General features: G+C 51.9%; 3 protein-coding genes and 1 pseudogene across 5 annotated transcripts in view; 1 reads left to right on the forward strand and 3 right to left on the reverse strand.

The window, feature by feature from the left end:
- Positions 1-3,223: 3,223 nt before the first annotated feature.
- On the reverse strand, positions 3,224-5,295 carry LOC112613835 (dipeptidase 3-like). Its single transcript, XM_025369721.1, has 3 exons — positions 5,198-5,295; positions 3,648-3,783; positions 3,224-3,556 (listed from the first exon to the last, which is right to left on the reverse strand). Exons 1-3 carry the CDS (start codon positions 5,293-5,295, stop codon positions 3,425-3,427), a joined length of 366 nt encoding a protein of 121 aa, XP_025225506.1. The 3' UTR covers positions 3,224-3,424.
- A 2,383-nt stretch (positions 5,296-7,678) lies between these two features.
- On the reverse strand, positions 7,679-15,273 carry LOC112614082 (dipeptidase 2). 3 transcript variants are annotated; one of them, XM_025370242.1, is made up of 11 exons: positions 15,105-15,273; positions 13,865-14,184; positions 13,428-13,554; positions 12,982-13,111; positions 12,757-12,898; positions 12,033-12,102; positions 11,738-11,914; positions 10,958-11,042; positions 9,927-10,002; positions 8,142-8,277; positions 7,679-8,050 (listed from the first exon to the last, which is right to left on the reverse strand). In XM_025370242.1, exons 2-11 carry the CDS (start codon positions 14,137-14,139, stop codon positions 7,796-7,798), a joined length of 1,473 nt encoding a protein of 490 aa, XP_025226027.1. In that variant the 5' UTR covers positions 14,140-14,184; positions 15,105-15,273; the 3' UTR covers positions 7,679-7,795. The 3 variants fall into 3 exon arrangements, with proteins under 3 accessions (XP_025226027.1, XP_025226029.1, XP_025226028.1); XM_025370244.1 differs by lacking the exons at positions 13,428-13,554; positions 13,865-14,184 and having other exon boundaries at positions 15,153-15,237; XM_025370243.1 differs by lacking the exons at positions 13,428-13,554; positions 15,105-15,273 and having other exon boundaries at positions 12,982-13,113; positions 14,001-14,139.
- DUS2 (dihydrouridine synthase 2) overlaps positions 8,068-24,460 on the forward strand; it is a 93,487-nt gene continuing 77,094 nt past the window's right edge. The window contains exon 1 of the mRNA XM_025370239.1: positions 8,068-8,243. The gene's annotated coding sequence lies outside the window, so the exon portion shown is untranslated. The remainder of the gene's footprint in view (positions 8,244-24,460) is intronic.
- LOC112614078 lies at positions 15,183-23,541 on the reverse strand (annotated as a pseudogene).

Here is a 24,460-nt window from a genome sequence, read left to right on the forward strand (position 1 = left end):
TTTTTTAGTAGAAACGGGGTTTCACCGTGTTAGCCAGGATGGTCTCGATCTCCTGACCTCGTGATCCACCCGTCTCGGCCTCCCAAAGTGCTGGGATTACAGGCTTGAGCCACCGCGCCCGGCCTCGTCTCTACTAAAAATACAAAAAATTAGCCGGGTGTGGTGGCCGCGCCTGTAGTTCCAGCTACTTGGGAGGCTGAGGCAGGAGAATGGCATGAACCCAGGAGGTGGAGCTTGCAGTGAGCCAAGATTGCGCCACTGCACTCCAGCCTGGGCGACAGAGCAGGACTCTCTCTCCAAAAAAAAAAAAAAAAAAAAAAAAAAGCAGGCCAGCCACCTGGGAGGTCGAGGCGGTTGGATCACCTGAGGTCAGGAGTTCGAGACCAGCAAGATCAATATGGTGAAACCCCGTTTCTACTAAAAATACAAAAATTAGTCAGGCGTGGTGGTGGGCACCTGTAATCCCAGCTATCTGGGAGGCTGAGGCAGGAGAATCACTTGAACCTGTGAGGCGGAGGTTGCAGTGAGTCAAGATCCCACCATTGCACTCCAGCCTGGGTTGAAAAAAGAAAAAAGCATATGGTGGTTAAGTGCTTAATGGGTATAGGGTGGGTGCCTGGTCTTACATTTCTGCTTGTTCTTTTTTTTTTTTTTTTTGAGACGGAGTCTTGCTGTATCTCCCAGGCTGGAGTGCAGTGGTGTGATGTCGGCTCACTGAAAGCTCCGCCTACCAGGTTCATGCCATTCTCCTGCCTCAGCCTCCCAAGCAGCTGCGACTACAGGTGCTCGCCACCACACTGGGCTAATTTTTTGTATTTTTAGTAGAGATGGGGTTTCACCATGTTAGCCAGGATGGTCTCGATCTCCTGACCTTGTGATCCGCCTGCCTTGGCCTCCCAAAGTGCTGGGATTACAGGCGTGAGCCACCATGCCCGGCTATTTATTTTATATTTTATGAGGCACAGTTTCACTCTGTTGCCCAGGCTGGAGTGCACTGGTGTGATCTCAGTTCACTGCAACCTCCTCCTCTTAGGTTCAAGCAATTCTCATGTCTCAACCTCCTGAGTAGCTGGGATTACAGGCCTGTTCCACCATGCCCAGCTACTTTTTGTATTATTAGTGGAGACGGGGTTTCACCATGTTGGCCACGCTGATCTCAAACTCCTGACCTGAAGTGATCCGCCTCCCTTGGCCTCCGAAAGTGCTAGGATTACAGACATGAACCATCGTGCCCTGCCTCAAAACTTATTTTAAAGTTGCTGTAATGAAGACAGTGTGGGCCGGGCGCGGTGGCTCAAGCCTGTAATCCCAGCACTTTGGGAGGCCGAGACGGGCGGATCACGAGGTCAGGAGATCGAGACCATCCTGGCTAACACGGTGAAACCCCGTCTCTATTAAGAAATACAAAAAACTGGCCGGGCGCGGTGGCTCAAGCCTGTAATCCCAGCACTTTGGGAGGCCGAGGCGGGTGGATCACGAGGTCAGGAGATCGAGACCATCCTGGCTAACACGGTGAAACCCCGTCTCTACTAAAAATACAAAAAAATAGCCGGGCGAGGTGGCGGGCGCCTGTAGTCCCAGCTACTCGGAGGCTGAGGCAGGAGAATGGCGTGAACCTGGGAGGCGGAGCTTGCAGTGAGCCAAGATCGCGCCACTGCACTCCAGCCTGGGTGACACAGCGCGAGACTCCGTCTCAAAAAAAAAAAAAAAAAAAAAAAGAAATACAAAAAACTAGCCGGGCGAGGTGGCGGGCGCCTGTAGTCCCAGCTACTCGGGAGGCTGAGGCCGGAGAATGGCGTGAACCCGGGAGGCGGAGCTTGCAGTGAGCTGAGATCCGGCCACTGCAGTCCAGCCTGGGTGACAGAGCGAGACTCCGTCTCAAAAAAAATAAAAATAAAAATAAAAGACAGTGTGGTATTAATATGATAAACACATAGTCCAAATAAATGGAACAGACCCAGACATATATAGACCCTTGGTTTATAACATAGGTGGCACTGGAGTCATTCTTTCTCCCAATTCAAGGTTCCCATGGAAGAAACTTAGATCTGGCTCTGGCCCAACTGGAGAGGAAAGCGGCCAAAGGAAGAGGCCATTCGAGTGAGTCATGCAGACCCCATGAGTTTCATTTCTTTCCTTTTTTTTTTTTTTTTTTAAGATTTGGTGATTCTGCACCCCCACATTTTAAAATAAGTTTTTTAAAAAAATCAGAGGACCTAATCTGAGAAATCTTTTACAAAGGTACTCTCCAGATAATTCCAAACAAGTTATTCTTTTTTAGGGGGGTCGGCGGGAACGGAGTCTCACTCTTTTGCCCAGGTTGGAGTGTAGTGGTGCAATCTCGGCTCACTGCAACCTCTGTCTTCTGGGTTCAAGTGATTCTCCTGCCTCAGCCTCCAAAGTAGCTGGGACCACAGGCACGTGCCACCACGTCCGACTAATTTTTTGTATTTTCAGTAGAGACGGGGTTTCACTGTGTTAGCCAGAATAGTCTTGATCTCCTGAACTCATGATCTGCCCGCCTCCACCTCCCAAATTCTGGGATTACAGGTGTGAGCCACCGCACCCGGCCAAGTTCTTTATTCTATAAATAGTATCAGCTTCTTTTTTTTTTTTTTTTTTTTTTTTTTGAGACGGAGTCTCGCTGTGTCGCCCAGGCTGGGGTGCAGTGGCCGGATCTCAACTCACTGCAAGCTCCGCCTCCCGGGTTCATGCCATTCTCCTGCCTCAGCCTCCCAAGTAGCTGGGACTACAGGCGCCCGCCACCTCGCCCGGCTAGTTTTTTGTATTTTTTAGTAGAGACGGGGTTTCACCGTGTTAGCCAGTATGGTCTCGATCTCCTGACCTCGTGATCCACCCGTCTCGGCCTCCCAAAGTGCTGGGATTACAGGCTTGAGCCACCGCACCCAGCCAGTATCAGCTTCTAAAGAAAACAAACACATTTAACCTCTTGGAGAGAAACTGGGAAGCACCCCACTGTCACACTCCACGAAGGGACTGAAACTGAACTCACTTCCTTTGTGTTCTTCTGTGGGCTCAAGCTTTTAGCTTAAGAATTTCATAAGATGCCTCTGGCCTTCCTGAGAGAGCCAAAGCTGGAGGTGAGTGGGAAGCACCCACCTTGACCAGCTGTGGCTAGACCACAAGATCCCTCACTGACCAAGAGCCCACCTGCCCCCACTCCCGCTAGGGAGAAGGAAGGACATGTGCACCTGGCTCCATGTGTAAAATGTTTATTCTCAGCACGTGCTTATGAATGAACTAGGACGGGGGGCTTCGTGAGACTTTGCCACAGTCACCTCTTGGGGGACCGGCCGTGTCAGCAAAGCCACTGGATGACAGTTGGGAAGGTGGCAGCAGCCACCAGGCCTGGAAGAAGGTATGGGGAGGCATCTGAGGACCTCCAGGGGACCCGACTGGTTGGCTACTTGGTCACCTCCAGATGCATAGCCTGGTGTCCATTCTGAGGCACGAGGTGGGAGTGGCAGGATGTGCTCAGTTGCCCATATGGAAACTCAGCCTCCATGGGGCTCTGCGCCCTGCTCTCCTCTCTCACCTGGGGGAGGAAGTCCGCAGTCAGAGGCTCCCACAGCAATCTCCTCCCTTGCTCAAACCACTGAACCATCCTGTCCACCAGCCCAGCTTACCTTTTCCACTTGTCTGAAGACCCGCAGCAGGTTTCCACGAAGGACACCTTGAAGCTCTTTCTCACTCCAGCTACGACTCAGCAACTCCTCTATCAGGACTGGGTATGTGGACACGTCCTCCAGCCCCTGAGGGAACCTGTGTGGCCACCCACCAGCCAGCTGTGGGACCTCAGCCCTGATCCTGGGTTAGGGCCTGCTACCCACCAGCCCTAGTCATACAGGGGAAACTGAAGGCCAAGTTCTTCAGGCTAGTGAATGCAACCGTGGAGGCTCCTGGAGGACTGGGCTTCTGTAGCCTCCACCTGCTGAGCAGATGGTCAGCCCACAGCTGGTCTGCAGGGCTGGGAGTGGAGCTTATCTTGGACAGATGAGCCCTGCCTGGGGAGGGGAGTATTTAGCAAGTATGACAACTTGGAGTAGGGCCACTGGGCCACTGAAGGGACAGGGAGAACCTAGGAAACAGGCCCTGAGAGTGGGGAGTGTCAGGTGGGCTACGAGACCAGAGCCTGTGGCTGAGGCCTGGATANAAGACAACACAAGGCAGCTTCCAGCAGCCCCTCATCATTTCCTGTTGAGAAAACCCTGGTGCAGGGGAAATGATGTCAAAACTGCATCTCGGGCCGGGCGTGGTGGCTCATGCCTGTAATCCCAGCACTTTGTGAAGCTGAGGTGGGCAGATTGCTTGAGTCTAGGAATTTGAGACCAGCCTGGCCAACACAGTGAAACCCCATCTCTACTAAAAATACAAAAATTAGCCAGGCATGGTGGCACCTGCCTGTAATCCTAGCTACTCAAGAGGCTGAGGCAGGAGAATCACTTGGATCTGGGGGGCGGAGGTTGCAGTGAGCCGAGATTGCACCACTGCACTCCAGCCTGGGCTACAGAGCGAGACTCCGTCTCAAAACAAACAAACAAAACAACTGCATCTGGGCCAGTGCAGTGGCTCATGTCTGCAATCCTAGCACTTTGGGAAGCCAAGGCAGGTAGATTGCTTGAGTCCAGGAGTTTGAGACCAGCCTAGGCAACATGGTGAAATGCTATCTTTACTAAAAATACAAAATACTAGCCAGGCATGGTGGTGCGCACCTGAGGTCCCAGCTACTCCAGAGGCTTAGGTAGGAGAATCACTTGAGGCCAGGAAGTTGAGGCTGCAGTGAGCTGAGATCCTGCCACTGCACTCCATCCTGGGCAATGGGAGTGAGACCCTGTATCAAAAAAAAAAAGAAAAGAAAAAAAAAAGGCCGGGCATTGTGGCTCACGCCTATATTCCCAGCACTTTGGGAGGCCAAGGTGGGTGGATCACCTGAGGTCAGGAGTTGGAAACCAGCCTGGCCAACATAGTGAAACCCTGTCTCTACTAAAAATACACACACACACAAAAATTAGCTGGGCATGGTGGCGGGTGCCTGTAATCCCAGCTACTTAGGAGACTGAGGCAGGAGAATCGCTTGAACCTGGGAGGCAGAGGTTGCAGTGATCCAAGATCGCGCCACTGCACTCCAGCCTGGGCAACAAGAGCAAAATTCCGTCTCAAAAAAAAAAAAACAAACCCTGCATCTGGGTAGCATCTGAACCCCTCGGCTTGAACCAGGTCCTGCTGAGAAAGGTCAATGACACAAACCGAATCTAAATTATCCTCCCTCTGCATCTGTTTCTGTCTCTTGTTTTTCCACCTGGGCTCCCTGATAAATGTGCATCCCTTTCTGAGAGGGCACATCGAGTAGGGCCTTGGCCTCTGGTGACTGCTTCCCCTTGTTCGTTGCTGTCTGCTCCTTCTCATGCCTGGGGGTTAATGGCCAAGTGTGACCCAGCTGCTTCTAGCTTTGGTTCTCTCAGGAAGGGCAGAGAAAGGTCATGTTTATTTTGGTCTCCCGACCTGCCATGAAGGTCTTTATTTAAGTGACTTGTAACAACATGAAGAATGGCAACTTTGCTAATAGTTTAAGAAAAGTGTAGAAGAATTGCATGTACAGCTGTTTCCTATATTATTATTATTAATTTAGTTTTGTTTTGGGTTTTTTTTTGAGATGGAGTCTGACTCTGTTACCCAGGCTGGAGTTTAGTGGTGTGATCTCAGCTCACTGCAACCTTTGCTTCCTGGGTTCAAGCAATTCTCCTGCCTCAGCCTCCTGAGTAGCTGGGACCACAGGCGTGTGCCACTACAGCCGGCTAATTTTTTGTGTCTTTAGTAGAGATGGGGGGTCACCATGCTAGCCAAGATGGTCTCGATCTTCGACCTTGTGATCTGCCCGCCTTGGCCTCCCAAAGTGCTGTGATTACAGGTGTGAGCCACCGCTCCCAGCCTATTATTTTAAATTGTTTAGGCCGGGTGCAGAGGCTCATGCCTGTAATCCTAGCACTTTGGGAGGGCAAGGTGAGTGGATCACTTGCGTCTGGCAGTTTGAGACCAGCCTGGGCAACATGGTGAAACCTCGTCTCTCCAAAAAATACAAAAATTATCTGGACATGGTGGTGCGCGCCTATAGCCCCAGCTACTCAGGAAACAGAGGTGGGAGGATCACTTGAACCCAGGAGGTTGAGGCTGCAGTGAGGCATGATCGTGCTACTGCACTCCAGCGGTGACAGAGTGAGACCCTATCTCAGGAAAAAAAAAAAAAAGTATTATTTTAATGGGCAGCCCCCAGAACTGGAAGAGGTTCAGAGGACTCCCTATTTCCTACATTAGACACATGAAAGGAGAGGGCATGAAGTTACAATTAATTTTTTAAATGTTATCAAAATAATACATAAGCACAGTTTAAAATGTTTGCTTATGGTTGACTAGGTAAATCAAAGTTACCCTACTCCATCTGGGCATGGTGGCTCACTCCTATAATCCTGGCACTTTGGGAGGCCAAGGTGGGAGGATTGCTTGAGTCTAGGAGTTGGGGACCAGCCTGGGCAACATAGGGAGATCCCTGTCTCTATAAAAAAATTTTAAAAATCTTCCTTCTAAGTGAAGTGATGAAAAAAAGAAAGCTAGCCGGATGCGGTGGCTCACGCCTATAATCCCAACACTTTGGGAGGCCAAGGCGGGTGGATCACAAGGTCAGGAGTTTGAGACCAGCCTGGCTAATATAGTGAAACTCCATCTCTACCGAAAAAAGAAAAATCAGCTGGGTGTGGTGGTGCGTGCTAGTAGTCCTAGCTGCTCAGGATCTGAGGCTGGAGAATCGCTTAAAACCGGGAGGCTGAGGTTGCAGTGAGCTGAGATCACGCTACTGCATTCCAGCCTGGACGACAGAGCGAGACTCCATCTCAAAACAATAATAATAAAAAATAAAATAATAAAAAGCCAGGCACGGTGGCTCACATCTGTAATCCCCCAGCACTTTGGGAGGCCGAGGCAGGTGAATCACCTGAGGTCAGGAGTTCGAGACCAGCCTGATCAACAAGGTGAAACCCCATCTCTACTAAAAATACAAAAATTAGCCGGGCATGGTGGTGGCGCCTCTAGTCCCAGCTGCTCAGGAGGCTGAGACAGGAGAATTACTTGAAGCTGGGAGGTGGAACTTGCAGTGAGCCAAGATTGTGCCACTGCACTCCAGCCTGGGCGACGGAGCAAGACTCTGTCTCAAAAAAAAAAAAAAAAAAATCCAGAAAGTAAAAATAAAATAAAATAAATTAGCTGAGTGTGGTGGTGCATGCCTATAATCCCAGCTACTTGAGAGGCTGAGGCAGGAGGATCACTTGAGCCCAAGAGTTCAAAGCTGCAATGAGCTATGATTGTGGCACTGTACTCCAGCCTGGGGGACAAAGTGAGACTCTGCCTCAAAAATAAATAGATAAATAAGTAAAAATAAAAAGTAAGAGATGAGCTACTCAGAAGGAATACGGAATAGGGTCTACCTCCTGCCACCGGATTCACCACTGTTTTCGTCCAGTGCTGAGCCCAACCACCTGGGTCACCTCCGGCTCCTGCCAACAGTCTTTCCTTGAACAACTGGTGGCTGAAATGAAGGATTCCCCTACCAACCACCAGCATTGGGAGACTATGCCACCAGACCCCACTGCAGAGAAGGAAACTCATGTCTGGTTCTATGTCCAAAACATTTATTTTCGGGAAATATTTGTGCCTGCACAACAGGGGAAATTTGTGGGGTGTCTGTGGCTTGCTACAGTGACATCTGGCAGGACTAACTGGGTCATCAGAGCCACAGAATAAGGACTGGGAAGGTGACCACAACTGTGAAGACTGGGGCCATGTTGGGGGAGGACTCTGAGAGTGACAACTTGGCTGATAACTTGGGTGTCCAGTGTGTGGGAATCTCAGTGAGTTTCTGGTCTGAAGTCAGACTCTGTCTCTGACGCAGACGTGAGAGGTCGGAGCGGCAGGAACTGCTCAGCTGCTCATCCGGGAACTTGTCTTCCAACGGGCTTCGCCATTCGTTTTCTTCCTGTACCTAGAGGTGGCAGTTGGTGCTCAGCTTCCACAGCTGTCCTCGACACACCTGCTCAGACCCCTCGGCTACTCTCTTGCCCAGCCCAGAGTACCTTTTCCACTCGACTGAAGACCCGCAGCAGGTTTCCGCGAAGGACACCCTGAAGCTCTTCCTCACTCCAGCCACGACTCAGCAACTCCTCTATCAGGACCGGGTATGTGGACACGTCCTCCAGCCCCTGAGGGAATCTATGTGGCCACCAGCCAGTGGGTTTCAGACCTGATTCCCTGATCCTGACTGAGAACCACAGTCCAGGGTCCGTGAAACCCCAGCCCTAGTCAGGTATGGGAAGTGGAGACTTGGAGAGAGTAGGTAATCCTCCTCTGCTCTTCATCCTTCAGAAGGAGGCCTCAAAACCTCCTTGAATATTTATCAAAACTCATTGAATCATACTATTAAGATCTATGCCTTTTACTGAATGCAAATGATCCCCCCTACCAACCAGAGTTAAAAAGAAGAAAATGGCCAGGTGTGGTGACTCACACCTGTAATCCCAGCACTTTGGGAGGACAAAGTGGGTGGATCATTTGAGGTCAGGAGTTCGAGACCAGCCTGGCCAACATGGTGAAACCCAGTCTCTACTAAAAATACAAAAAAGAGGCCAGGCGTGGTGACTCACGCCTGTTATCGCAGCACTTTGGGAGGCTGAGGCAGGAGGATCACGAGGTCAGGAGTTCGAGACCATCCTGGCTAACATGGTGAAACCCCGTCTCTACTAAAAGTACACAAAAATTAGCTGGGCGTGGTGGCGGGCGCCTGTAGTCCCAGCTACTCGGGAGGCCAAGGCAGGAGAATGGCATGAACCCAGGAGGCGGAGCTTACAGTGAGCCCAGATCATGCTACTGCACTCCAGCCTGGGCAACAGAGTGAGACTCTGTCTCCAAAGAAAGAAAGAAAGAAAATTAGCTGGGCATTGTGGCGCATGCCTATAATCCCAACTACTTGGGAAGCTGAGGCAGGAGATTCACTTGAACCCAGGAAGCAGAGGTTGCAGTGAGCTGAGACTGCGCCACTGCACTCCAGGCTGGGCAACAGAGTGAGACTCCATCTCAAAAAAAAAAAAAAAAAAAAAAAAGAAGAAGAAGAAAAGGCCCAGTGAGGTGTCTCAGGCCTGTAATCCCAGCATTTTAGGAGGCCAAGGCAGGAGGACCATTTGAGTCCAGGAGTTCAAGACCAGCCTGGGCAACATAGTAAGAACCCATCTCTGCAAAAAATAAAATTATCTGGGCATGATGGCACATGCCTGTAGCCACAGCTACTTGCAGGCTGAGATGGCAGGATCACTTGAGCCCAGAAAGTCAAGGCTGCAGTGAGCCAAGATTGCGCCACTGCACCCCAGCCTGGCCAACGGAGCAATACCCTGAGAAGAAAAGAAGAAGAATAAAGAGAAGAAGAAAAGGAAGAAAGAAGAAAGAGAAGAAGAAAGAAGGAGGAGGAGGAGATGAAGAAGAAAAAGGAGGAGGAGGAGGAAGAGAAGGAGAAGGAGAAGGAAAAGGAGAAGGAGAGGAAGAGCTTCTTCAGAAAATAATGGTTGCAAACACAGCCACTGTGCACAGGGCAGAGAAGATGGTCAGCACACACCAGACCTTGCTGACGGTCTGTTCAGAGAGAGTGGGTCTACTGGGGCTGGGGGATGAGCTCTGTCTGGTAGTTTAGCCAAGTATAACGTCCAAAGTGGGGTCACTGGGATGAAGACAAACAGGAGAACCCAAAGAACTGATCCTGGGAGTAGGGAGATGCCAGGTGGTCAAGGCCTAAAGGACATGATGGCTATGGTGACTGTGAAGTCCCCACTGCTGTACAGCTAGCTCCAGACAAGCCACAGGGAAGCACTCACTTGCCAGCCCCATCATAATCTCCGCCAATCCCAATGAACTTGGATCCGATGACTGCCTTGATGTGGTCGAAGTGATCTGGGGAGGGGGCAGGTGGAGAGTCAGCTGCGTAGGGCTTCCAGGGCAGGGGTGCCACTGGGCTGGACGGCAGTGAGTCTCTTTGCAGCCTGTAGGCCAGGCAGGCTAATTCCTTCATGGCCTGCCACATAGCTTGGCAACCTGAGAACCCTGAGGTTTGACCTGAATGGATTCAGCTGGTTCTGGCCTGGACTTCAGGTTTGGAGTGGATCCACAGAGCCACCTGTCTGGGCCATTTCCCACCTAGGATTAAACCTGCCTCTAGTCTCTTTAGAATCTGGTAGGAACTCTTTTCTTTTCCTTTTTTATTTTTTCTGAGACAGTGTCTCGCTCTGTTGCCCAGGTTGGAGTGCGGTGGCACAATCTCGGCTCACTGCAAGCTCCGCCTCCTGGGTTCACGCCATTCTCCTGCCTCAGCCTCCTGAGTAGCTGGGACTACAGGCGCCTGCCACCACGCCTGGCTAATTTTTTGTATTTTTAGTAGAGACAGGTTTTCACCATGTTAGCCAGAATGGTCTCGATCTCCTGACCTCATGATCTGCCCATCTCGGCCTCCCAAAGTGCTGGGATTACAGGCGTGAGCCACCGCGCCTGGCCGGTAGGAACTCTTTTCTATGGTTGTGGGAGATGACAGAGGGACAAAGAGTACAATCGACAAAGACCCCAGAGACCTAAGGGGCCTTCCAGTCTCTTGGCCAGAGGCTGAGGCAGGGTGCTTTTGTGACCCCCTGCAGAGGCGCAGACAGTTAGCACTCAGGTTCTATGTGTAGCTTCCTCCCTTATACCCATCAGGACTGCAGCATTGACTCTGTGGCTGCAGCTCCACATGACCAAGGTGCTGTGTACTGTCTATCATTGCATTTTTTTCAGTGAAACCACTGGGACAGTACTGAGGCCCTCCCAAGTCTTCAGGTGCAAATCAGAACTGTTCAGAGAGCCCAGGAGTAGGGGTTACCTGCCACAGTGGACACATTGGCTGACGGGTTGCACTGTATTACTCCCATGGACAGAGACACCATCACGATGCCACCGTTCTTCTTCTGCAGGGGCGGGCAAGTGGACACTCAGCCTGGCCCCTCAGCAAACTGCATTCCCACCCTGCCACCCTCTGGATCCCTGGAGGGGGTGTTCAGTCCTGGCTTCAGGAGTCAGAGGAAATTTTACCTCTCTGGTTTTGTGTGAATGGCAGAGTCTAGGCCCTGGTCTGGCACAGGTGTCTTGGCACTTACTTTGAGGAGTAGAGGAATATACATATTTATCATCTAGAACCCCCCACTCCTGGGTGTGGACTGTGGGGCTGTGGAGCAAAAGGTGTTCACCCTGAAGTTAGAGGAAGTGGAGGGAGCAGGGCCTCAGGTTTGAGGGCTCCTGTTTTTTGTTTTTGTCTTTGTTTTCCGTGGCAGGGTCCCACTCTGTCACCCAGGCTGGAGTGCTGTGGTGTGATCTTGGCTCACTGCAACCTCCGCCTCTCAGGTTCCAGAGATTCTCCTGCCTCAGCCTCCCAAGTAGCTGGGATTACAGGAATATGCCACCACACCTGGCTAATTTTTGTATTTTTAGTAGAGATGGCGTTTCCCCATGTTGGCCAGGCTGGTCTTGAACTCCTGACCTGAAGTGATCCACCCACCTCTGCCTCCCAAAGCACTGGGATTACAGGTGTGAGCCACCGTGCCTGGCCAAAGGGCTCCTGGTTTGAACCTCTTGCTTGAGGTTCCTGTGCTGGGCCGTTTCTCACCAGAAGCTGCAGGATGTCATCAGGAACATTCCGAGCACTGTTGCATACACCCCGGGCAGCCGAGTGGGAGAAGATCACAGGTGCCTGTGATACTTCCAGGGCCCGCCGTGCCACAGCATCTGAGACGTGGGACAAGTCTACCATCATGCCCAGGCGGTTCATTTCTGCCACCACCTTCTGCAGGGACATGTTGGGGGAAGGGTATCAGGGATGCCCATGTGTGTACATTTATCTGTAAGAAACAGCTGGGGTGTGCACATCTGTGTGGGGTGGAGTTGTGAACCAGGGTCCTCACCTCACCAAAGCCAGTCAGCCCGCTGATGTTGTTGTAGAAGGAGTGGACGCCCTTAGCTGAGCTCTCTGCCCTGCAGGTGGCCAGGAAGCAGTCTAACTGGTAGCTGTTCCGTGGCCTCAAGAGCCTAGAGGCCCTACCCACCCTCTATCCCTGCAACCCCCTGAAACAAAAACAGGGATCCAAAATGGGCCATGCAAATGGGCCATGCCTGGCAGCAGGAGTGCCCTGCTGGGTCCAGTCTTTTTTTTTTTTTCCCCTTTTCTTTTTTTCTTTTTTTTTTTTTTGAGATAGAGTCTCGCTCTGTCTCCCAGGCAGGAGTGCAGTGGTGCGATCTTGGCTCACTGCAACTTGCACCTCCTGGGTTCAAGAGATTCTCGTGCCTCAGCCTCCCGAGTATCTGGGATTACAGGCATGCACCACCACGCATGGCTAATTTTTGTATTTTCCGTCAAGATAGGGTTTCACCATCTTGGCCAGGCTAGTCTCGAACTCCTGGCCTTTAGTCATCTGTCCGCCTCAGCCTCCCAAAGTGTTGCGATTACAGGTGTGAGCCACCACGTCTGGCCAGGGGTCCAGTCATATTCTGAAAACCAGAATCCCAGCTTCCCTCCCCACTCGAGTCAGTGCCAGACCCCATGGGTAAAGCTTGTTCTGGGACCACAGTGACCTCAGGCACATCTCTGCCCCTGCCGCGGCAGTCCCACACCATCTGTGCTAGGCTCACCAGGGCGTGTTGCAGGTGTGGGTGAGCGTCAGGTAGCGCACTCCCAGCATGTAGAAGGTACGTAAGATGGAGAGGCTATTGTCCAGCGAGTGGCCACCCTCCACACCGATGAGGCAGGCCAATTTCTGGGTGTCATTCAGGGCTGGGGGCAGTAGGTCAGGTGATTACTCTCAAGGTCTGGAGTAGCTCAATCAAGTTCCTAACACTTCCCATCAACTCACCTACCTTTAGCCGAGGTCACAAGCTCCAGCTCAGAATAGGAGGCACACATGCGGCGAATGAGGTCAATCTGCTCCAGGGTGAGGCGCAGGGCATCCCGGTCCTGGGTCTGGCATGGAACGTAGGCTGACCAGAACTAGGGGGAAAGCCAGGGGTTGGCTTGGACAGGGGCTGCTTTGGAGCACCCTGGACTGCTCACAGCCTCCACAGCTGACACAGCACCCAGTGGGCCAGGAGGTCACATGTAATGCACTGCTTCTTCCACGGGGTCTTCCTGGCCACCAAGCTGGTTCATTGTAGCCTCTGCAGCCCCCAGCATCCATATCATGACACTTTTGGGGTCACTATGGTAACTGAGTTCTCATGTGACTAACTTGTGATCTCTGGGGTCCCCACTCTCTCCAGTATACCCCAGCAGCCATGCTGTGGCACCTCATATATCCCTGTGGTACCTGGGCGCCCACGAGGCCATCTCTAAGCCTGTTCAGGCTGGTCTGGCCGTAGCTGAAATTGCGCAGGTTAACATCCGGTAGCCCTTTCTGGTAAACCTGCCTCAGGACCAGGGGCAGGTCGTTGTGGCTGGAGGGATGTCAAGGCAGGGTCAGGTGAAGAACAGACAGATGGGCCTCTTAGCCCTCCAGTTCAGGAAGGACACATCTGGGGATTCCCATCCCACATTGTCACACGACTATACTGAGACCCCCTGAGGCCGGGGCTAGGAGTGCCCACCTAAGAGGGGGTGACAGAGGGGAAAGAGTATCCATGCATGACGGGAGAGGGCATCCAGGTGAGATGTGAGGCAGCCTCCTCCACAGCCCTGCATACTCTGGGACCCTCCCTTGCCCAGGAGTGCGCTCAGTCCCATAGCCCCCTTGCAGCAATTACGCACCCGTCCACTAGCGGGAAGTCCCGCATCAGGGCCCGTGCCTGCTCTCGCAGGCCCTGGGTGCTGGGACTACCGAGTGTGGTCGAGGGAGCGTAGGTGCCTGGCATGGTGTGGGCTCTGGGGGCGCCCAGCGTGGTGAGGGCTCTGGGGGCGCCCGGCGTGGTGTAGACGCAGGTTACAGGCTGGAGCAGCAGCAGCAGGAGCAGGAGCAGGAGCAGCGGACTCAGCAGAGGCCACCGACCAAACGTGCCGGAACCCTCAAGGCCCGCGGGCTGCATGTTGTGCAGGGCCGGGCAGGCGGGCAGGGGTGGCGGTCAGAGAGCCTGAGAGGGGCGGGCGAGGGGCAGAGCACGACGATGGAGTCCTGACCCTCGATTCAGGCCACCCGGCGGAGTGGCCTCACGAGGAGGGTAACGAAGTCACAGGGCCCCGCGAAGGATGTGCGGGGAGCGGCGGCACCGCACAGTGTGGCCACCAGGGGGCGCCCAGCCCTCCCGCCGTCATCCCCAAAGGCGCTCCCGCTGGCTGGGCGGATCCCTGTCCTGGGCACCCACTCGCGGCCTGTCTCAGGCCCCTGCACTCTCCCTGTTACCCCTCCCACTGTCCCCAGGGGTCCAACCCACGTGGCTCCTCTGCTGCCCCTAGGCCCCCTCTCTAAGAGAGAGGGCCTGGGGTGCTTCTCCCAAACAGTGGCCCTCTGCCCTGCCCTGGGAGATCTGCGGACCACATCATGTCCCCAGCCGCCTGCAACGTGTCCCGGCCACACCCAGGGCCACATGTGTCCCTGTGACCACAGTGCTCTGGGCTCTGGATTTCCTGGTGCTGGGTTGTGTGGGTGGGTGTGGGGGAGGAGATAGGCTCTGGAAATGAGGGGTTAACCCTGTGGACTGGATTCAGGAAGGGGCCCCCTGGCCCTGGCCTTCTGTCTCCCGTAATTTAGGCCCTCAAGTCTATACCTAGGGCCTCAAGTCTATACCCTGGGGACTCTCCCAGCTACTAGGACCTGTCAGGAGCACCCCTCTGTCCCCCCACCCCACCCCACGTTCTCCAATCAGCCTTAGGAAAGAGCTCCTTCCTAAGGATCTGCCACACCTCCCCAGGACCCCAGTGGAGGGATGAGGGCAGAGCAAGCATCTGGCCACTGCCGGGGAACATTGACTCAACAGAGCAGGAACCCACCCAGCCATCTGCATGGAAGGAAATGAAATCATATCTAGGGCAGCAGAGTCCCCGACCACAGCACCTTCCTCCTAGAGCTTCTGGCTGCGCTGCTGGCCAGGATACCTCCTACCTCTGTGAGGAAGCCCCAGCCTCGTCCAGGTCAGGAGTAAGGGGCCTGAGGAAAGGCCTGCCACCTGGGTTCTGCAGCCACACTCTTCTTATCTTGTGGCTCCTGTGACTGGAGCTCTCACGGAAACCTCCAGGGCTGAGTTATCTTCCTTGACAACAGGCCCCACCCCATTCCCAGCCTGGGGCCCTCAACCTAGGTGCCTCCTCCAGGAAGGACCCCCCAACCACACAAGCACACAAGCACACAATCACACATGCATAAGGGATGTGCATGCTCACAGAAGCCCCACCACCTGAGAGCTTCAGGGACTGTGGCCAAACCCCTTGGTCCTCAGAGACCTTTGCCTCCTCCTGCCCCTCAGGCTCTCAAGACTCTGCTCTGAACCTTGGCACCCAGTGGAGCTGCTCCATCTTTGGAGTCTCCCCTACGTGGCAGGGCTGATCAGTGCATGGGTAGTGTGACCTAAACCTGACAACTAGAGATGCAAGAAGGCCTCCTAAAAAGAAAATAAGCCAGCTCTTCCAAAGGGACTGGAGGTCCCAAGCTACCCAGGAGGGGAAGTGATCCTAGCTTTGATGTATTTCAGGGACTGCACATTTGATGTTGCCCAGTGTCTGCTATCCAGGAGGAAGGCAGATTGATGACCAAGTGCTCGAGGTGGGTTAACTCTCACGTCTACTGCTGCCGAAGGGGACCTTTTATTGTTTGTTTGTTTTGAGACAGAGTCTCACTTTGTTGCCCAGGCTAGAGTGTAGTGGCACAATCTTGGCTCACTGCAATCTCTGCCTCCTGGGTTCAAGCGGTTCTTGTGCTTTAACCTCCCGAGTAGCTGGGACTACAGACATGTGCCACCAAGCCTGGCTAAATTTTGTATGTTTAGTAGAGATGGGGTTTTGCCATGTTGCCCAGGCTGGTCTCAAACTCCTGGTCTCAAGCAATCTGTCTGCCTCAGCCTCCCAAAATGCTGGGATTACTGGGGTGAACTACCACACCCGGGCCTTTTTTTTTTTTTTCCTGAGACGAAGTCTTGCTCTGTCGCCCAGGCCGGAGTGCAGTGGCCGGATCTCAGCTCACTGCAAGCTCCACCTCCCAGATTTATGCCATTCTCCTGCCTCAGCCTACCGAATAGCTGGGACTACAGGCACCCGCCACCTTGCCCGGCTAGTTTTTTGTATTTTTTAGTAGAGATGGGGTTTCACCGTGTTAGCCAGGATGGTCTCGATCTCTTGACCTCGTGATCTGCCCGTCTCGGCCTCCCAAAGTGCTGGAATTACAGGCTTGAACCACCGCGCCTAGCCCAAATTTTTTTAAATGAAAGAAATAGATATGGTTTCTCTAGAGGGAATGGGCTGGAGGTCAGGAGATCAGGAGGGGACAAGGAATGAAGGGGCCTGTGCGGGGGAGAAGCAGTGGGAACAGGAAAGACACATACCTGGGAGATGTTTGGAGGTTGAACACACAGGATTTGGAGATGCTTTGAAGCAGGGTTGGTGGGAGACAGTAAGGAGGTATCAGCGGTGACACTTAGGGTTGGCTCTGGAGTCAGGCCCTGAGTTTCCCTGCCTCTGCCTCGTTTCCATTCTGCCCACTGCCAGCATCTAGCTAACTTAGATTATAGCCTCTGACCCCAAATTATTCCTATTCTCAGGTCTGTGTCACTGATATTGGCAGATCCTAAGACAAGACTTCACTAGTGTGTGCTATTTCCCATGCAAGGGGGAGAGCACAGAGATGGCTTTGGGTGAGGTTATGGGGAGGATAGACCACCTTGTTGGCTAATACTTGTTTACCTCTGGGGCATGAGTGTTCATGTGAGCCACCAAGCCTGGCCTGTTCCTCTTTTAACAAAATCTGGTAGGACATGGTGGCTCATGCCTTTAATCCCAGTAATTTGGGAGTCGAGGTAAGAGGATCTCTTGAAGCCAGAGGTTTGAGACCAGTCTAGGCGACATAGTGAGAACTCTCTCTAAGAAAAAAAAAAGGTGGTGCATGCCTGTGGTCCCAGGTACTTAGGAGGCTGAGGTGGGAGGTTTGCCTGAGCCCAGGAGTTTAAGGTTGCAGTGAGTTATGATTGCACCACTGCTCCCTAGCCTGGGCAACAGAGTGAGACCTCATCTCTAACAAAACAAAAACAAAAGCCAATGCATCCTCCTGCCTAAAGCTCTTCTGTGGCTTCTCATTGCAGAAATCTACCAAATTTCTTTCTTTGGCTTTCAACTCCTGGAGAGTCTGCTCCCACCAGCCTCTCCAGTCTCAGCAAATAGAACTAACCTTCCTGTCCTCCCAAATCTGGCCACATCAGTGATGCTACGTCCCACCACAGGGCCTTGGTGCAACCTCAGCCTCCAACTGGTAGGGCTGTTGAGGCAAGGCCAGGATAGGAAATCTTACTACAAGGAAGGAGTAGGTCGGTGAGCAGCTTTTCCCTCTACTTCCTCTTCTATGCAGTGTTTGCATAGATCAAGACATGCAGGGGAGGCAGCGGTAGAAACAGTTTGTTCCAAGGACCAAACTTATTCTGGTGTGCAGCTCACCCGCCCCTACTCATCTCCAGTGTATTTCAAGAGTATGCAGAGAAGGAAAAGGTCAGGCTGAGTTATAGGTGCACAGGCTGCCTCCCATGCTCAGAGTGCAGGGGTGGGGTGCAGGTGGGGCTTACTCAGTATCCAGCAGTGCCCAGATGATGATCATCTGCATCCAAGCCCCCTGGTCCTGGAGACTCATGCTTCCCTTTGATATTGCCCTGGATCTGCTCCCATGATGTCTGATACAGACAATTCCCAAGAAACAATAGTCTTCCAAGCCAGAAAACAGCCTGGCCACTGTAGACAAACATCCTCCAATCACCAAGCTGAAGCCACCCTTCCCGAAATGGCAAATAGCTAACAACATTTTTCTTCCTCAAAAGGCAGTCAATGTTTATCTTTCTAGGAGAAGTGCAATAACCCCAAATGCATCTTTTATCTCCTGAATCTCCTGAATGCATCTTGAACCTTCTCCTCAACCCCTACCAACCCCTACCCTGCCAGCCTCTCTGTCCAACATTCCTGGGGTGCTTTTTTTTTTTTTTTTGGAGACAGAGTTTTGTTCTTGTTGTTCTTGTTGCCCAGGCTGGAGTGCAGTGGCATGATCTCGGCTCACTGCAACCTCCACCTCCCAGGTTCAGGCGATTCTCCTGCCTCAGCCTCGCAAATAGCTGGGATTACAGGCATGCACCACCATGCCTGGCTAATTTATATATATATATTTTTTAGTAGAGATGGGATTTCACCATGTTGATCAGGCTGGATGGTCTGGAACTCCTGACCTCGAGTGACCCACCAGCCTTGGCCTCCGAAAGTGCTGGGATTACAGGCATGAGACACTGCACCCAGCCTTTTTTTTTTTTTTTTTTTTTTGAGACAGGGTCTTGCTCTGTTGCCCAGGCTGGAGTGCAATGGTGCCATCTTGGCTCACTGCAACCTCTGCCTCCCAGGTTCAAGCAATCCTCCCACCCCAACCTCTCTAGTAGCTGGAGCTACAGGCATGCACCACCATACCCAGCTAATTTTTGTATATTTAGTAGAGACGGAATTTCACCACATTGGCTGTGAACTCCTGGCCTCAGATGATCCACCCGCCTTGGACTCCCAAAGTGCTGGGATTACAGGACTGAGCCACCGCGCCTGGTCCTGGGTTGCTTTTTGACAGAGATGATTGATGACTTCGGTCTCATGTGTGCCATTGAGTTCCTCTTGCAGCTGGGCTCTGCCTGATTTCAGGCAGTACCGAGGATCTGGGACACAAGGTTGCATGCTATCCCATGTCCTTGAGGTAGTGCCATCAGCCGAGGGTGGGGAGGGGACTGGAGGGCCCTGGGGTGCAAGAACTGGACCCAGCAAGGCCTTCAAAAGTATCTCAGGGAAATTAGCTGGGCACAGTGTCAGGCGCCTGTAGTCCCAGCTACTTGGGAGGCTGAGGCAGGAGAATGGCGTGAACCTGGGAGGCAGAGCTTGCAGTGAGCTGAGATTGTGCCACTAGACTCCAGCCTGGGCAACAGAGCAAGACTCCATCTCAAAAAAAAAAAAAACCTCAGGGGACAGGAGGTGGTGGCTCATGCCTGTAATCCTAGCACTTTGGGAGGCCAAGGCATGAGGATTGCTTGAGGCCAGGATTTCAAGACCAGCCTGGGAAACATAGTGAGACCCCTTCTCTAAAAATTGTTTAAAAAGTAGCTGGGCATGGTGGCACATGCCTGTAGTCCTAGCTACTCAGGAGGCTGAGGTGGGAGAATTGCTTGAGCCCAGGAGTTAGAGGCTACAGTGAGCTATGGTCGCTCCACTGCATTCCAGCCTCTGGGCAGAGCAAGACCCTGTCTTAAAAATAAAATACCTGGCTGGGCACGGTGGCTCACGCCTGTAATCCCAGCACTTTGGGAGGCCGAGGCGGGTAGATCACGAGGTCAGGAGATCGAGACCATCCTGGCTAACACTGTGAAACCCTGTACTAAAAATACAAAAAATTAGCCGGGCGTGGTGGCAGGCGCCTGTAGTCCCAGCTACTCGGGAGGCTGAGGCAGGAGAATGGCGTGAACCCAGGAGGCGAAGCTTGCAGTGAGCCGAGATTGTGCCACTGCACTCCAGCCTGGGCGACAGAGCGAGACTCCGTCTCAAAAAAAATAATAAATAAATAAAAATAAATAAAATACCTTTTCTGAAACATTTTTCGTAAGATAAAAAAAGAGAAAAAGAAAAAGAAGGCCGGGCGCGGTGGCTCAAGCCTGTAATCCCAGCACTTTGGGAGGCCGAGACGGGCGGATCACGAGGTCAGGAGATCGAGACCATCCTGGCTAACACGGTGAAACCCCGTCTCTTTTTTTTTTTTTTTTTTTTTGAGACGGAGTCTCGCTCTGTCACCCAGGCTGGAGTACAGTGGCCGGATCTCAGCTCACTGCAAGCTCTGTCTCCCAGGTTTATGCCATTCTCCTGCCTCAGCCTCCCGAGTAGCTGGGACTACAGGCGCCCGCCACCTCACCCGGCTAGTTTTTTTGTATTTTTTAGTAGAGACGGGGTTTCACCGTGTTAGCCAGGATGGCCTCGATCTCCTGACCTCGTGATCCGCCCGTCTCGGCCTCCCAAAGTGCTGGGATTACAGGCTTGAGCCACCGCGCCCAGCCTGAAACCCCGTCTCTACGAAAAAATACAAAAAACTAGCCGGGCGAAGTGGCGGTTGCCTGTAGTCCCAGCTACTCGGGAGGCTGAGGCAGGAGAATGTCGTGAACCCAAGAGGAGGAGCTTGCAGTGAGCTGAGATCCGGCCACTGCACTCCAGCCTGGGTGACAGAGCGAGACTCCGTCTCAAAATCATTAGAAAAAAAAAAAAAGAAAAAGAAAAGAAGGAAAGGAGGAAAGAAGGAAGGAAAGAAGGAAGGAAGAAAGAAAACAAAAGAGAAAAGAAAATTTTTAAAAGGTTGGGTATGGTGGCTCATACCTGTAATCCCAGCACTTTAGGAGGCCAATTGCTTGAGCTCAGGAGTTAGAGAGCAGCCTAGGCAACATGATGAAAGCCCGTCTTTACAAAAAATACAAAAGTTAGCCAGGTGTGGTGGTGCACACCTGTAATTCCAGCTACTTGGGAGGCTGCAGCAGGAGAATCGCTTGAATCCAGGAAGCGGAGGTTGCAGTGAGCTGAGATCGTGCTACTGCACTCCATCCTGGGCAACTAGAGCGAAACTCTGTCTTTAAAAAAAAAAAATTCCTTTTAGAGGCAGGGTCTCACTGTGTTGTTCCCTGAAACTTCAAACTCCCGGGCTCAGGCGGTCTTCCTGCCTCAGCCTTCCGAGTTGCTGGTGGAGTCTGTGAGAAACATGGTGACCCGGTCAATACCCATGCCCCAGGCAGCTGTGGGGGACAGCCCGTATTCCATGGCGGCACAGAAGTTTTCATCTATGAACATGGCCTCATCATCACCTGCGGCCTGTTCTTCAAAAAGCTGCCGCTGCTGCATAGGATCATTTAGATCAGTGTAGGCATTGCTTATTGCTTTCTTTACGACAAATAGCTTAAAGCGCTGGGCCAGACCTTCTTTAGAGTGGTGCCATTTAGCTAAAGGGCTCATTATCTGGGGGTGATCACAGATGAATGTAGAATTGATGCAAATCACTTCCAGGAACTCACCCACAAGCTCGTCAAGGAGCCTGGCTGTGGTCCTAGGTGGAGGGCATGCAATAGCGTTTGCACACAGATATCATCAAGAATTTTGCCAGTTGCTTCAGTTTCAAACTGGTTACTTTCTGCAGCTTCACCCCCAGGGCTTTCTCAAGCTCTTCTATCATGCTGATCCTCTGGAAGAGTAGGGTGAAGTCAATATTGCAGGCTTATCTCTCTGGGACATCTGGATAGTAGGTGACCTTGTAACTACCTGTATTATGCTTCACCATCCCTGGAACCATCTTCCCTGTGATTTACATGAGATTACCATAGTCTGCATAGGCCATGCAGAACCCAGGGGTGCTGAACTCAGGATTTTACGTCAAATCAATTCCTTCATTCCAGAACTGGAATGCAATTTCATAAACCTGGTCAATGCCACCACCCACTAGCATCTTATGGTAGAGTTCTGGAGCAGTTCATGTCCAGCTTGTGATAAGTGATGAAAGGCTTGGTTATAGCTCCCCCTGGGATGATGTTCATTCATGGGAGTTTCAATCTCTAGGAATCCCAGCTCATCCAATAAACTTTTTTTTTTTTTTGAGATGGAGTTTTGCTCTTACTGCTCTGGCTGGAGTATAGTGGTACAATCTTGGCTTACTGCAACCTCCACCTCCTGGGTTCAAGCAATTCTCCTGCTTCAGCCTCCTGAGTAGCTAGGATTATGGGCGCCTGCCACCACGCCTATCTAATTTTTGTATTTTTAGTAGAGGTGGGGTTTCACTATGTTGTCCAGACTGGTCTTGAACTTCTGACCTCAGGTGATCTGCCTGCCTTGGCCTCTCAAAGTGCTGGAATTACAGGCGTGAGCCACTGCGCCTGGCCTAAGAAACTTATTATACACGTGATGATCTTACAGCGGATGATAAATTTCTGCCTCACAAAGTCATTCAGGATCAAGTCCAAGTATCTCTGACCATACCTTGTTTCCTTGTCTTTGAGACCAAAGTGAAGATGAGGTAACATATGCAAGCAAGGCCACAGCAGTGTGATCTCATAGGGAATGAAGCTCTGCTCACTCTTCTGTGTTTTTCCCAGGATTCCCCTGATTTCCAATTATGTTTCCCCAACACAGTTTGTTATTAATATGAGTTATTCTTCTGATTTATAATTCCTGAATTTGGCCATGACTTACAACTTGACCCCCTCTGCTCAAAGATCATAGAAGTTCATGGCTGGGAACTGTGTCTCACGCCTGTAATCCCAGCACTTTGGGAGGCCAGGGCAGGCAGATCACCTGAGATTGGGAGTTTGAGATCAGCCTGACCAACATAGGGAAACTTCGTTTCTCCTGAAAATACAAATTGAGCCAGGCATGGTGGCACATGCCTGTAATTCCAGCTATTAGGGAGGCTGAGGCAGGAGAATTGCTTAAACCCAGGGAGGAGGAGGTTGCAGTGAGCTGAGATTGTGCCACTGCATTCCAGCCTGGTCGACAAGAATGAAACTCCATCTCAAAAAAAAAAAAAATCATAGAAGTTCGGCTTTCCTCCAGAAGCTTTTTTGGCATGGATCCTACCTGCCACCTTTAAGGTGATATCAGTCTGGAGATCCCCAGTTTGTAGGTGACAGTATTCTTGGATGAAGTCAGTGAGGGAGATGTCTACATGGATCTTGTTGGGGTATGGATCTTTCCCATTGACCTACCTGACTGCAAATCTTTTTTTTTTTTTGAGACAGAGTCTCACTCTGTCGCCCAGGCTGGAGTGCAGTAGCGCAGTCTCAGCTCACTGCAAGCTCCACCTCCCAGATTCAAGTGATTCTCCTGCCTCAGCCTCCCAAGTAGCTGAAATTACAGGCATGTGCCACCATTCCCAGCTAATTTTTGTATTTTTAGTAGAGATGAGGTTTCAGCATGTTGGCCAGCCTGGCCTCGAACCCCTGACTTCAAGTGATCTGCCTGCCTCAGCCTCCCAAAGTGCTAGGATTACAGGTGTGAACCACTGGGCCTGGCCTTGGCTGTGGATTTTGTAGCACTGATTTGGGTCCAGGCTCTCCTCCTCAGGACCCACACCATTGTCAGTGGTATGGCTGGTGGCAGCAGCAGTGACCTGGGCTTAGCTGTTTCTCACTGAGCTCTTACTGCATGGCCGCCTTCTCTGCCACTTTCTTCTTGGCTTTCAGGTATCTCTTCAGCTTGTTCTTGCTCAGTTTTGACTCACCACCATCCACTTTAACCTTGGCCCCTTGTACTGCAGTCATCTTCCCGGAGGGCCTGACCCAAAAGTCTGGTTTTTTTTTCTTTTTCTTTTCTTTTTTTTTTTTGAGATGAAGTCTCACTCTGTTGCTCAGGCTGAAGGCAGTGGCGCAATCTCGGCTCACTGTAACTTCTGCCTCCAGGGTTCAAGAGATTCTCGTACTTCATCCTCCAGAGTAACCAAGGCTACAGGCACCCACCACCACTCCTGGCTAAATAGTCGCATTTTTAGTAGAGACGGGTTTTTGTCATGTTGGCCAGGCTGGTCTTGAACTCCGGGCCTCAAGTGATCCTCCCGCATCAGCCTCCCAAAGTGCTGGAATATAGGAGTGAGCCACTGCGCCTGGCCCTGGTTTTTGCTTTTTTTCATGTGGCTGTGTACTTAAGGAACCAGTCTTATTGTGTAGGTGAGAAAATTGAGCAGCTGGTCAGATGAGGGGTTCCTTCAATCCCTACACTTCCAGCTGCTGCCTCTAGGAAAGGCCTCAAATTCCTTACATCTTTTTGTTTTGTTTTGTTTTTGAGACAGAGTCTGGCTCTGTCACCCAGGATGGAGTGCAGTGGCGCAATCTCAGCTCACTGCAACCCCCACCTCCTGGGTTCAAGTGATTCCCCTGCCTCAGCCTCCTGGGATTATAGGCGCACGCCACCATGCCTGGCTAATTTTTGTATTTTTAGTAGAGACGGGGGTTTCTCCATGTTGGCCAGGCTGGTCTCAAACTCATGACCTCAAGTGATCTGCCCACCTCAGTCGCCGAAAGTGCTGGGATTACAGGAGTGAGCCACTGCGCCTGGCCTCAAATTCCTTATACCTATCAGTTTGTCTGGGCATCCTTTCCTGATCACCCACTGGTGCTGGCCATTTGCTGGGGTGTGCAGTGAGGTGGCTGGATAAGTCTCCAGCTATCTCATGTGCTGGCATAA

The sequence above is a fragment of the Theropithecus gelada genome, chromosome 20 (genome assembly GCF_003255815.1).
Source record: "Theropithecus gelada isolate Dixy chromosome 20, Tgel_1.0, whole genome shotgun sequence".
Taxonomy (NCBI): domain Eukaryota; kingdom Metazoa; phylum Chordata; class Mammalia; order Primates; family Cercopithecidae; genus Theropithecus; species Theropithecus gelada.